At 55.6% G+C, this 13,785-nt stretch overlaps 1 protein-coding gene across 1 annotated transcript; it reads left to right on the forward strand.

Annotated features, from left to right (window-relative positions):
* The first annotated feature begins 694 nt into the window (after nucleotides 1-694).
* Nucleotides 695-12,917, forward strand: HAAO (3-hydroxyanthranilate 3,4-dioxygenase). Its single transcript, XM_032351936.1, has 10 exons — nucleotides 695-998; nucleotides 3,616-3,694; nucleotides 5,328-5,411; nucleotides 5,704-5,810; nucleotides 9,458-9,547; nucleotides 9,874-9,917; nucleotides 10,187-10,332; nucleotides 11,995-12,063; nucleotides 12,261-12,343; nucleotides 12,449-12,917. Exons 1-10 carry the CDS (start codon nucleotides 919-921, stop codon nucleotides 12,525-12,527), a joined length of 861 nt encoding a protein of 286 aa, XP_032207827.1. The 5' UTR covers nucleotides 695-918; the 3' UTR covers nucleotides 12,528-12,917.
* The last annotated feature ends 868 nt before the right edge of the window (nucleotides 12,918-13,785 follow it).

The following is a 13,785-nucleotide window of genomic DNA, read 5'->3' on the forward strand; positions in this document are numbered from 1 at the left end:
ACTCACCCCAAGGTAATCCGGCTGGAAGCGCGGGCACAGGCGTGTCAGCCCACCTCACCCCCGGAACCCCGAGGGCTGGCATACCGAGTGCCTGGTTCTTCGTCGGTAAAACCCTCACCCAAGTGTCGTGTGACTTGAGTAGGTCCCTAAGACACGTCAGGAGCTCAGACAGCGCTGGGCGCTTCGTCGTCGGTGCTCTGCTACCTGCGAATGGAGGCGAGGGCCAGGGTCCTCGTGTCGTGCTCCGTCCCCTCCGAGGCAGAGCCAGGCGAGCGACCCTCGCTAAACCTGGGGACACCCGCCTGACCGCCGTCCTCTTCCGCGGATAGGAACTGACAGCCATCTGGGGGCTGATGGCGGCCGCTGTGCAACCCTGGGATGGCTGTGTAGACATTCCCATTTCTCAGATGAGGACACTGAGGCTTCCCTCCAGGGCCAGCACCTCATACGCACGTGCTCTGATTTCCAAACTCGCCTTCCTCTCATCGCAGTCCGTCTTCTGGAGCCTCACCCGGGGTGCAGGGCGCAGAGTCTGGGGACAGGGGACCACGCACGTTTGCGGGGAGCCCCAGCATGTGCAGGGGCGCTGAGCCCGAACCCCGCGGAGAGGAGGGGGGCCCCCATTCCGCCCCCCGCTTCCTGCGCGCGGAGGCCGCCCTGCTGATCAGGGGCAGCCCGGGACCAAAGTCCGGGAAGGGCTACCTCGAGGTCCGCAGCCCAGCCAACTGCCCAGCCGTGGGGGCGGCGGGGGGCGGCGGGGGGCGGCGGGGGGCGGCAGGGGGCCGGGGGGCGTTGCCTCGCCCTTTGCCCCCACCCAGGGTTGCGGATTCGCTAGGCGGCCAATGGGCGGCTGGGCGGAGCCGCACCCCTTCTACACCCGCCAGGGCAACAGGCTCCAGACCCGGCTCCCGGGCTACCATGGAGCGTCCCGTGAGGGTGAAGACTTGGGTGGAGGAGAACCGGGCCTCCTTCCTGCCCCCGGTTTGCAACAAGCTCCTGTGAGTCCCTCGCACGCTGCCCTCCTCCTGTCTTCTGCCCCACCTCCCTTCCTCCGTCCGCTCCCCTCACCCCTCACCCTCCAGCCCCCAGCTCCTTCACCCAGGAATTTGCAGAAGGGGCCTGCCATCCTCTTGTGCCTCCGGCGGGGGAGGGGGAGGGCAGGCTGTTCTGGATTCCCCCACCCTCATTTGTTCCTCTTTCGAGACTCTGTCCTGGAGATTGTGACCTTTATTTCTGAAGATGGTTGGGTGACTGAGACTAGTGGAGATACAGATGGCAGGTCACCGCCCTGTCCCCAGGACTTAGAAATAGCTCTCCCACCCCACCCCACCCCACCCCCAGTGACTCTCAGAAGTCTGGGGACGGTGGTTTTAATGATGCCCCAGAATTGCAGTAGAACCTGACGCTAGAGTGTCAAGTCGGAAGATCACCTCCTGCGGGAGGATCTCGATTTTGTGCCCTCCCCAGGCCCCTCCTTACAAGTGTGCATACACACTCCCGCCAGGAGGCACCTAGCCACCACTGCCCACAGCACCCAGCAGGGCCAGTGGTGTTCCGCACCGGTCTTTCTCCAGCAGACCTGGGGCCTCCTCCGTGGCCCCTTCACCTCCCTCCCCTGCCCTCTACCCCATGGCCGGGCCTAGTGTGCTCCCCAGCTCCTGGTTCACATTGTCATATCTGCAGAACATTCCCGGTGACCTGGCACCCCAAACCACACAGCAGTACTGGCACACGTTGACAAGCCAGAGGCTTAGCCCTCACACTAGCTGCTTAAGGTGGGAATCTAATAGGGACTCTCCCAGTGTCCCACAAGCTAGCATGGGTCCTGGTCTAGACTCCAGACCATGTAAGGGTGTGACTCCCAAGTCCACACCCTTGGTCACCGTGTGGCACTGCCACCACCAGTCACAGCCAAACCCCTACCCCCATCCCAGAGCTTCCTGTATTCTACCACTATTGTGACCCTCACCCCTTTCCTCCTCTTCATCCCTGTGCAGCTGGTTCTCGGTCCCCCAAGGGGCCCCAACCGCATCTCGCATCACTCTGCTCCTCTCCAGCCCTCTGACCACTGCTCTGTGGCCACCCTTGCCACCACCAGCCTGGGTGGTGCGGGCTGCCCCTGCCTCCAGGCCCCCCCCACCCGAGCCTCTGGCTCAGCCCCAATAATAACGGTCACAAAATGCAGGCCCTGCCTTTTGTTCGTTCAGCAGGTGTTTGCTGAGCTCTCAGTACATGCCAGACACTGTTCTGGACACTGGAGATGCAGCAGAAAACAAGCTGACAGTCCCTTCCTTGGGGAGCTAACATTTGGGTGAGAGGAGGAGGCCAATACATAGAAAAAGAGACAAGGAGTGGAGGCAGGCCAGCATAATGGGCCTTGGGACAGAACAGAGCCGTGGCCCCCCACCCCCTGTTGGCTAGGGCTGCCAAGGACAGTCTGCCCCCGGCCTCTCCTAGTTCCTGGGGGCTTGGTGGCAATCTTGACCTTCCTTGGTTTCTGCTGCATCAACCTGATCTCTGTCCTCATTTCACAGGGCACTCTCCCTGTCAGTGTGTTTGGGTCTAAATTCCACCCCCCCCTTTAAAAAAAAATCTTTATTTATCTATTTGAGAGAGAGTGAGAGAGAGAACATGCACAGTGGGGGTGGTACAGAGGGAGAGGGAGAAGCAAACTCTCTGTAGAACAGGGAGCCTGATGCGGGGCTCCATCCCAGGACCCCAGGATCATGACCTGAGCCAAAGGCAGACGCTTATGACTGGACCACCCAGGTTCCCCTACATTTCCCCTTTTACTAAGGATTAGTGTGACTTCACTGTGGCTTAACCAGTTACATACGTCTTCAATTACCCGATTTCCAAATTGGATCACATTCTGAGGTCCTGGGGGTAGGACGTCAACATATGAATTTGGGGGTGAGGGGGTTACGTGAAACTGTAGTGGGGAGGGGTGAGCAGAAGAAGAGGGACATGGTCTGGCTGAGGTACTCCGGCTAATGGCTGGAAATAGTTCTGGAGTGGGCTCATTCAAGAACTTTCCATATGGGGGCGCCTGGGTGGCTCAGTGGGTTAAAGCCCCTGCCTTCAGCTCAGGTCATGATCCCAGGGTCCTGGATCAAGGCCCGCATTGGGCTTTCTGCTTAGCAGGGAGCCTGCTTCTTCCCCTCTCTGCCTGCCTCTCTGCCTACTTGTGATCTCTGTCTGTCAAATAAATAAATAAAATCTAAAAAAAAAAAAAAAAAAGTAATTGGAGACCTTGAACAGGACCAGGGATCCTGGTTGATGAAGCGGTAAGTCCCCCACTACTAGGTCAGAGGATGTTGGGGACACACACACAAATCCACTGAGATACAGGTACAAAAAGTTCTACAGGTATACAAATAGTCTCAGACACACACACACACACGCACGCGCACACACACTTGGATGGGCACAACTATACTGAGATGAGAGGGGAAGGGAGGAAATGTAAAGACTGTAGGGACAATGATACAGAAACAACCCTGTCACCTCTCCCAAGTGTAGCCAGTCTCCTTCCAGGCCCCCCATGGGCCCCTGCACCCCTCCTGTCCTGTCCCGTGAGCTGGTTCAGGACCTCTTCCCCTTTGTCTATTGCAGGCACCAGGAGCAGCTCAAAGTCATGTTTGTCGGGGGCCCCAACATCAGGAAGGACTACCACATCGAGGAGGGTGAGGAGGTACGCCTGCTACTGCCCACTTGTTTAATAGCCTTGGAGGAGGGGGAACTGCCCAAGCAAGAGCCAGAGCCGGTGGACAGGAGGGGTTGGGGGTGGCCAGGTGTCTGATGGATGAAATTCCAGGGCAGAACGGCTGCCTGCACATTGTGGGTGCACAGGGATGGCTCCGTCCTCCAGCTCTGTGGGGGAGACCCTAGGAAAGAGGCCAGGGTCTGTGGGTATGAGAGGGAGGCTCCAGCTGCTGCATATCATTCCTTGGGCATCCTGTGCCAGGTGCGATGGCTTGGTTCCCTCCCCCTCAAATATGAATATGGAAGACTGGCCTCCCAAATGAGACCCAAATGCTGACAGGGACCTGGGTGCTCTACTCTGGTCTCCGGAGTTGAGTTCTCCAGAGATGTTTGGGACGGAGAGGCTCCCTCCTTATTTAGAGGGCCCACGACACAGGAGTTCCTGGGGGCTGTTTGATGGAGGGGGAGGGTGGGTGGGGTAATTTGCACTGAATACCCTCTTGTACCTCGAATTTTGAACCATCTCTGTACTTCCCCTAGCCCAAGGTAAATAAACAAAAGTAGAATTAAAAAGAAAAAGATGGGCCCCTTGAAGGAGGGACATTGGTGGATTTCCAGCTTTCAGGATCTCTGGTGACAAAAGATGATCATGGGGGGCCTGATGCAAGGGTTCAAGGTCCAGAGTCCAGCCTCCACCGCCACCCCAGGCCTCCCAGCCACAGTCACCAGCCTCCACCCCCACCCCAGGTCTCCCAGCCACAGCCAGGGCCTGGAGGAAGCACAGGAGAATCACTCACTCAACAAATATTTACAGAGCACCTAGCTGGGGGCGAAGGGGGCAAGGCAGGGGAGTGAGGACCCCAGGCCAGCAGGGAGCAGCCTCCCAGAGCAGGCCAAATAACCCCTCACATCTCTCCCAGCCACCAGATTCTCACTGCACCTCACGGGAGACCGTTTTCCTCTGTGGCAAAAATCAGCAGGAATATCCAAAGCCACAGAGAGAAGACCAGGTTGGATAGGGATGGCCACTGAGCCGAGTGGTACACTAGACTGGTTTCAGCTTTCTCTGCTTGCCTCAGTCAACCTTAGGCCCCTCCGCTTGCCTTCCAGAGGCTTCCACTCTGTTAGCCTTGGTGTCAGTGCCCACCTTCCCTGTCTCATTCCCTCTTTCCTTCCCTTGGCCCCGAGCGTCTCTGCCCCACACCCAACTTTTGGGCCTCCCCAAGCTGCTCTGGTAGTGTGGATGGGTGTCTGTCCACTGAGGGGCCCAGGCCAAGCAGTGACTCAGCTGGTGGCTGACAGATGAGGAGGGCTGGCCTGAGCAGGTAGGTGGTCCCTCTCAGGAGAGACAGATACTCAGGTGGCTGGGAGGAATTTGACTAGAAGTGGGTTTGTGCCCCTTGGAGGCCAGATTCAATTTAACATCTTCCTGAGCGTCTGGTGGCCCCAGAGCTCCAGTCTGTAGCACGTGTCAGGGGAGGCTGGGGCCTCAAAGCTGGAGTGACAGAACTGCTCATAAAGGCCTTCAGGAAGTTTCTCGGGTGTTCAAATCAGAACTCAGGCCAAGCACCTGGAAGAGGAAGGAGGCAGGGACAGAGCCTGACTGCTGTCCTGTCCCATAGGTGTTCTACCAGCTAGAGGGCGACATGGTTCTCCAGGTCCTGGAGCGAGGGAAACACCGGGCTGTGACCATTCGGCAGGGAGAGGTGAGCCTGGGCTCCAAGGAGCAGGAACCCAAGGTCCTCTTGTGCTGGCTTTGGGAGCTCTGGCTTTGGGAGTGTGTCCTCCCTGCCTTGTCCTGCCTCCCTTCCCAGACCTTGGGCTCTTCCTCCTGTGAGCTGCCCATCTTCAGCAAGGCCTCCGCTCCAGGCTGGAGGCTTGAAGAGAGGGGGGGCGTTGCTGGACCCCATGGGCCAGCGGGGAAGGCCATTACATGGGGGGCGCTCAGGTCTCCAGAGGGGGTTGCTGCCTTGCGACACCTTGTCTCCCCCACTGCAGATATTCCTGCTTCCCGCTGGGGTACCCCACTCTCCACAGAGGTTTGCCAACACCGTGGGACTGGTCATTGAACGGAGACGGCTGCAAACGGAGCTGGATGGGCTCAGGTAAATGGGCCTCGTCCAGGCATCCAGGGCGGAGACGGGGGCAAGCAGCAAAGGAAAGACCCTAGATAGATTCGGGGAAGTGCTTGCTGACCACAAAGAGGGTTAGAAGCAGTGCAGATCCTGTGTTTGCTGGCTCACAGGACGAGTTAGAGGCAGTGGGAGAGTGAGTCTGATGATGGGGGTTAGGAAAGATGTCCTCTGTGACCCCCTGGGAACCCACTCAGCCTGAAGACCAGAACCTGCGCTTCCCGCACCGAGGTCTTCGGGGGGTTGGGGGTAGGGGAGATGCCAAAGTCAGCCCTTCCTGGCGTGGGCGGCCAGGAACACTGCCACTCCTCCCAGCGATGCCCTCCTTCAGCCTCCCCCAGGATGCCCTCGGCTTGTCTCTGTCCCCCCAGCTCATTCCACAGCCAGGGCTGACATGCATATGACACTGGCTAGGGCCTCCGATAGATGCTTGAGGTGTATCTATCCATCTCACCCGCCCGGAGATCCTGAGAGGCAGGGGCTGCTGTCATCTCCACTTTACAGATAAGAAGACTGGGCACAGGAGCGCTTGAGTGTCTCAGTGGGTTAAGCCTCTGCCTTCGGCTCAGGTCATGATCTCAGGGTCCTGGGATCGAGCCCCACATCCGGCTCTCTGCTCAGCGGTGAGCCTGCTTCCACTTCTATCTCTGCCTGCCTCTCTGCCTACTTGTGATCTCTCTCTGTCAAATAAATAAATAAAATCTTTAAAAAAAAAAAAAAAGAAGGGGCGCCTGGGTGGCTCAGTGGGTTAAAGCCTCTCCCTTCGGCTCAGGTCATGATCCCAGGGTCCTGGGATCGAGCCCCGCATCGGGCTCTCTGCTTGGCGGGGAGCCTGCTTCCTCCTCTCTCTCTGCCTGCCTCTCTGCCTACTTGAAGAGAGGGGGGGCGATCTCTGTCTGTCAAATAAATAAATAAAATCTTTAAAAAAAAAGAAGAAGAAGAAGAAGAAGACTAGACACAGGGGAGTTGAGTTTGCTAGAAGGCAGCAGAGCTGGCATTACAGAGAAATAGGAAATTAGGGTCAGGTCAATCTAGATAAGACTGTGAGTCAGCACAGAGGAGGGGACAAACACAGGGGTGGGGTGGGGGGCAGCCACTCTTTCCAGAGCTGAGCTCCCAGTGGGCGCCAGTCAGTCACCCATCTATTATCTGATGCAGCCTGTGGTTCTGAGGGACACAGGTTTTTCCAAAAGCTAAACTATTTTTCTGTATTTTTTTAAATAAGAAAATGACACTTTCTCCCCAAGTTCCTGAGATTGGGATCCTTGGCCCCCCATCTTCTGTTACAATGGTATTTTTTAATACTACCCCCCCTTTTTTTTTAAATTTTTTATTTGACAGAGAGAAATCACAAGTAGGCAGAGAGGCAGGCAGAAAGAGAGAGAGAGGAGGAAGCAGACTCCCTGCTGAGCAGAGAGCCCGATGCAGGACTCGATCCTAGGACCCTGAGATCATGACCTGAGCCGAAGGCAGCGGCTTAACCCACTGAGCCACCCAGGCGCCCAATATTCCTCCCCCTTTTTTAAAGATTTTATTTATTTATTTGACAGACAAGAGATCCCAAGTAGGCAGCGAGGCAGGCAGGGAGAGTGGAAGGGAAGCATGTTCCCTGCAGGGTGGGGCTCTATCCCAGGATCCTGTATAACCTGAGCTGAAGGCAGAGGCTTTAACCCACTGAGCCACCCAGGTGCCCCACTTCCCCTTTTTCTAATCAGCCAAGTCCTACACATTCAGGCTTGAAGTCAGGAAAAGTAAAAGGAGGCAAGAAAACAAAGTTAAAACTTTTTCAGGAAGAGGGAAAATGTTACGGTCTCCGTAACACCAAATGGACAATGATAAAGGGAAAACAAACAAACAAACAAACAAACCTGTCATCAGTTAAACCTCACAAAGCTGTTCACCTTCTGTCTTGCCTCTTTCATATCTACACCTTTCAGCGTTGCAGTCTTAGCAAGCATGGGGTTGAGTTTTGATTTTGTTACTTAAGAAACTCATAAGCCTTCTTTATACCATTCAATGCTTTTCAAAAACACAATGATATACTAACCAACTGTTAAAGCAACAGAGGTCTGTCCTTTGATTCCAAAAGACACCTTTCACCGGGCTTTATGAAAGAAGTCTTTAGTGACAGAGTGGATAGTGTCCTCAATAACATTTTTTAAATTATTTGTTTATTTATTTGAGAGAGAGAGCGAGCTTGCTCTCATGCGAGTTGGGGAAGAGGCAAAGAGAGAGAGACAGACTCCACACTGAGCACAGAGCCAAATGCAAGGCGCTATCTCCCCAACCCTGAGATCATGACCTGAGCTAAAATCAAGAGCCGGTTGATTCAGTCGGGTGACTGAACCACGCAGGCACCCCGTCTTCAATAACATTTTTACAGCAAATTCAATAAGAGATTTCATCTTCCTGTTTTGACTTTTTTTTTTTTTTTTTTTTTTAGACTTTATTTTTTAAGGGAAGCTTGGGTGGCTCAGTGGGTTAAGCGTCTGCCTTCGGCTCAGGTCATAATCCTGAAGTCCTAGGATCAATTCCTGCATGGGGCTCCCAGCTCAGTGGCAAGTCTGCTCCTCCCCCTGTTCCTCCCTCTGTTCCTCCCCCTGCTCCTCCCCTGCTTCTGCTGTGCTCCCTCACTCTCTCTTTCAAATGGAAAAATAAAGTCTTAAGAAAAAAAAAAAAGCTAGGGGCTCAGCATTCAAATGCTACTCTGAAGGCAAGATTTCTGGTGGCCAGCTCCAGCCCAGGATTGAAGGTAAGATGAGCTCTGTGTCTATACACCATGTCCCATAAGCAAGACCACTTCTCTTTCTCAGGAGGAGCTGGAAAGGACGAACCAGGCCTGGCCCTGGGAGTAGTAGAGCCTGAGAATTAGACATTAGGTCAACAAAAGCACAGCACACACCAGGGCCCTGAGGCACGACCGCCATCAGCCAGCGGAGGAGCACACTGAGCCGGCCTGAGGCTTGGTGGACTGGTCTTGGAGAGGCTAGGTGTACACGTACATGGTCTTGCCTCTGGAGAAGAGGCCCAGCCCTTTGCTCCAATTCTCAAAGGCATCCATGACCCCAAGAACACCTCATCTGGGGGTATCTTCTGCATGTCGGTTCCATAAGTTTCCATGCACTCTGATCTAGAGCTGTAGCTGATCTAGACTCCCCAGCCACAGGCCCTGTATTCAGGATCAGCTTCAGCTTCCTGTCCAGGAAAATGAAGACCCTTGTTATTAATGTTGTCTGTGTTTCTAAGACTACCTCGAGTCTGTCCAGTTCCTGCCACTTACAGGCTGTGTAATCCCTGCCAAGTTACTCACCTTCTCCGAGCCCCAGAGTTCTAGCATCTTAAATGGTCAAACTTGGGCAATCAGGAATGCAAATAGATTCGATAATAGCCACCGCTCCCCCCACCCTCCACCCTGCCACCAGACTTTGGGGCAAATAATGCTTCTGGGAGAGCCAGGGGTGGGGGAGTGAGCATCAGCCACTAGGTTGTGCAAATGGGGTGAAGAAGCATCCAGCTCTGGGGGCCAGGGTTAGCCATTGTCCAGACCTCCACAGGTAGCTCCCTACCCCCCCGAGGCTGCCCAGGTGGGGAGCTGGGTTACCTGTCCTTTGCTCTGGCAGGTACTACGTGGAGGACACTACGGACGTCCTGTTCGAGAAGTGGTTCTACTGCGAGGACCTTGGCACACAGTTGGCTCCCATCATCCAGGAGTGAGCCCTCAGCCCAGTCCCTGCCCCTTGTTCTCTGAGGCCCCTTGCTCTGACCAGGCAGGGCAGACCCACCCAGCAGTCCCCACCGCACTGGAGCCAGCGTGCCTGGGGTGTCGGGGGAGGGGGGATGTCTGCCTCTTCCAGAGGGGAGGGCCTGGGCTGGTAAGGGAGGGGAGGGTGGACCTACATGGAATTGTATAGGGACCGTATGCGTGTGTGGGCTCCTGCACCCGAGAGCATATGAGTGTGTGTGTATCTGTGTGTCTCCCTGGACTGCTCATTCGGGAATGCTGGCCACTTGTCCTCCTCCCCCTTTCTCCCTGCAGGTTCTTCAGCTCTGAGCAATACAAAACAGGAAAGCCCATCCCTGGTGAGCCCCCTGGGAACTGCCTTTCTCCCTTCTCTGCTTTCCCAGAGTAGAATGGGTCTTGCCTCAGAATACCAGTCTCCTTTTGAGTACTCTTGCCAGTACTAAAGGCATGAGATGATGGCCCCAAATAGTGTCCCCCATGTGGCTGCTTGGTCCTCAAGCTGGATCCAGAGCCCATTCTGGTGATTCAGAGCTGAGACCCCTGGGCCTGCAGGGGTTCTGGGCAGGGCGTGCCAGAGGCCACTGACATAGCTCTGCTGTGGGTGCAGACCAGCTGCGACAGAAACCACCATTCCTCCTGAGCACGCGATCTGTCATGGAGCCCATGTCCCTGGAGGCCTGGCTGGATGGGCACCGCAGGCAGCTGCAGGCAGGCACACCCCTCAGCCTGTTTGGGGACTCCTTTGAGACACAGGTAATGAGGCCCTGTGCCACCCAGGGCATCTACCCAGCAGCCCTGGGAAATGGGAACTAATCACCCACACATACACACCAGCGCGCGCGTGTGCGCACGCGCGCACACACACACACACACACACAGAGTTTCAGAAGTTGTGACATAAACAAAGGCCTTCCTGTTTCCTCCCTGACTCAGAGAGTGACGGCTTTGTGAGGAGTGGAGGCTACACGGTCTCAAGTCTTTCTTTGCCTTCAGAGTAGGGGGTTGCCCCATCCACTGACTGATTCCTAGGGGCCTAGTGTTATCTTTCTACTAGGAATTCCTGAACTTTTGGACAGTCTCAGCCTGGGGGGCCAGATGGAAGAGAAGTGCCTGGGGATGGAGAGGGGCAGAGACAGACCCACCCAAATAAAGCTGCCTTTCTTTCATTCAACATTTATTGAATGGCTATTATGTTTCAGGCTTTGGTAGAAAAAAAGATAAGAGTCACTGCCTCAAAGAGTGTATGGTCTGATAAACAGACAAGTTAATCAACAATTACCACAATCAGGTGATATGTTATTTGGTAGAGAAGCTTCAGGAAGCCATAGGACAATGAAGGACAAACCCAGGCTGGAGGGAAGTCAGGAAAGACTTCCTGGAGGAGGTGATGTGTAAGCTACATTTTTTTAAAACAAATATAGGAGCTTGTCAAAGGGAGAAAGGGAGGCTGAGAGAGCATTACCAGTAAGGGAGAAGCATAGGTAAAGGTGTGGAAGCTTGAAATAGCCTGGCACTGCTAGGGGAATGAGGGCTGCAGGCACCAGGACTGGATGCCAGGAGGAGCAGGCAGTGCCCAGGTCCTATCAGGTATCCTGGGCTAGACAAGGTGCCAGGCTTGGGCTTGCTTGGGCTTTATAATTTGCCCCTGGCACATCCCTTGCAGTTTGAATCAGACACCCTCGTGGAGGGAAGCTCCCTGGGTGCACACCTGCCCCGAAAGTTATGGCCTGCAGACACCTGAGCTTAGACGGGGCCCTGAAAGCAGACGCACACCACGAAGCCCCTCCCAGCGCATCCCGGCAATGGCATTTGCTACCAAGCTGGCCTCACGGTCCTGCCTTCTGCCTCATGCACACGCCTGCTTCCCCCCTGCTTCAGTTTATGCCAAAAGAATATCTACTGAGTCCTGCTCTGGGCCAGCAGGAGCAAGGCCTGCCCAGTAGCCACCAGGCTGATGCAGGTTGAAGAGGCTGGTCCCCTCCCCTCTCCTCCTCCTCAGGCCAGAATCTCATGGAAGAAGGCAGGTGGGCCCTGTTTGTGGAACTATGTGTGTGATATGTGAGTCCACATTAAGCCGTGTGTGCATGAGTGCCTGGGTGCCGAGTGTGCCCTGGCGGTCAGGCCTTCATACGGGTCAGCAGTTGTGGGGATGGGCAGCTGAGGAATCCGATGTGCACGTGTATGTGTGAAGGGCAAGCTGGTGTGATCCTGGACAGCAGGTAGGCAGCACTATTCCTTGTGGAGGCAATGGGGAGGCCCTCGGCCTGGAAGCCTTCCTCTCCAAGTCCTGGTCTAGACTCTAAACATGAAGATAAGGCTGTGCCTGTTGCTGTGGGCCCAGTCTGGGGGTCAGGTTCAAGGCCATCTACTGTGTGGGGCAGAAGCACCAGAAAGATGTGTGTTGCTTCCTGCCAGGTGATTGTCCATGGACAAGGCAGCACCAAGGGCCCAAGACAGGACGTGGATGTGTGGCTGTGGCAATTGGCAAGTGGGGCCCCTGACGGTGGGGTGAAGGGGGGGGATGACATCCTCTCGCCCCCGGGGACCAGGCTGCTGCTGGGCCTTGGATGCCCAGAACCTGAAATGGCTCCCAGGGCCTCCCTGCCAAGGCAGACTCAGGGACACCTAGATAGGTGTTGAGGCCCAACGGCCTCCATTCCTGTTCTGCTCCTCGTTCCCAGGAAGGTTCCTCTGTGGTGACAATGGGGGACCAGCACCTGAGCCTGGCCCCGGATGACAGCCTTCTGGTGCCAGCTGGGAATGCGTGAGTACATGGGAGGACTTTGCCCTCAAGCTGCGGGACCATCCTCCTTCCCCTGGGATGCTCAGGACCCACCTGTCTGACCCCCATCCACCTGTGTCTCCGAAGGTACACCTGGGACCGAGGACGGGACTCTGTGGCCCTGGCTGTGACCCAGGACCCCGCCCGCAAGAAGCCCCTGGGCTGATCCTCTGGTTGCTGCCCCCCAAGGAGCCACAGTGCCTCCCTCCCCCACCCAATTCCCCTCTCTGCTTCTGCGTGTACTGCTGCCGAGATACTGCGTGTGCCTGGAGCAGGGTCCTGGACACTGCCATCCAGCCTCCTCCTCCTCTCAGCCAGGCTCTTGGGGGGACAGTCATACCCCTTCTCTTCTATCATTCCTCTGCCCACTGCCCTACATAGTCTGCTCTATGATTGAGGCCGGGCTGCCTCTCCATCCCTCTGTCCTCCCAGGCTCAGGACAGCACTCGCCTGCCACCCCGAGGGCCCTCAATAAAGGCTTCCTGGTGGACAAGTGCCTGTATGTCTGCATGCACACGGGCTATCATTGATGGCCGCCCCCTGTGCTCCTGAGACTGTGTGTGTCTGTCTGATGTGTGGGGGGCACCAGGTGAAGTAGGTGTATGGACAGTCTGTTAGTGTGTGTTCTTACTTGTAAAGGGGCTCACTTCACTGTGTGTGTGGCCCATCCATTCAGCTCTGGGGCTCATCCCGGGGACATAGCTCTTATTGTCCCTCTGCCTCTTAGTCTTTCCCACTTATTTTCAGATGACTTTTAAAAATAGCATCTGTTGGGTTTTTTCCTCTCTAGTAACAAGTGATGTATACTAATTGTAGAAAGCAAAAATACTTAAAAACACAGGATCCACCACCTGGAGTAAACCACAGTTAACACATGAAGGTCATGGTAACCAAAGTGGTATCAGGAACTTGGCAGTGGGCCGGTATCTGCTCCCCGGCTATGTGCAGGCACCATGTCCAAAGACCCAGAAGGCTCCTGGGTGCTCTGCAGGGTTCTGGAGTGCTGGGAACCCTAGAAGCAGCTGTGGGTAGAGACAAAACCCAGAACCTACAGCAGAGACCAGAACTCAGTTTCCTGGGACTTCAGCGAGAAATCCAGAAGGGGTTGCGGGTGGGATAAGTGAAGTGGGATCTAGATGGAACAGGTCCCTGGTGAGAGAGTCAAAGCTTCCTCAAACATGGGGTCTCAACCCTGCCTGCCCCCACTGTGGCCTGGCAGCCCACTCCTTGGATTCACTATGCTGCAGGGCAGATGGGAACCTGGCTTTGCTGAAAAGGGTTTCCACCCCCGAGGACTGTCAGAGACTGTGCCCATCTCTACCTCTAAGGCTTTCCTCTCCCACAGGCCAATAAGAAACACTGCTGCCTCCCCCTACAAACTCATACAGTCCAGGAGGTGAAGGCAGAGGCTGGCGTGACCATGG

The sequence above is a fragment of the Mustela erminea genome, chromosome 7 (assembly GCF_009829155.1).
Source record: "Mustela erminea isolate mMusErm1 chromosome 7, mMusErm1.Pri, whole genome shotgun sequence".
NCBI classification, from domain to species: domain Eukaryota; kingdom Metazoa; phylum Chordata; class Mammalia; order Carnivora; family Mustelidae; genus Mustela; species Mustela erminea.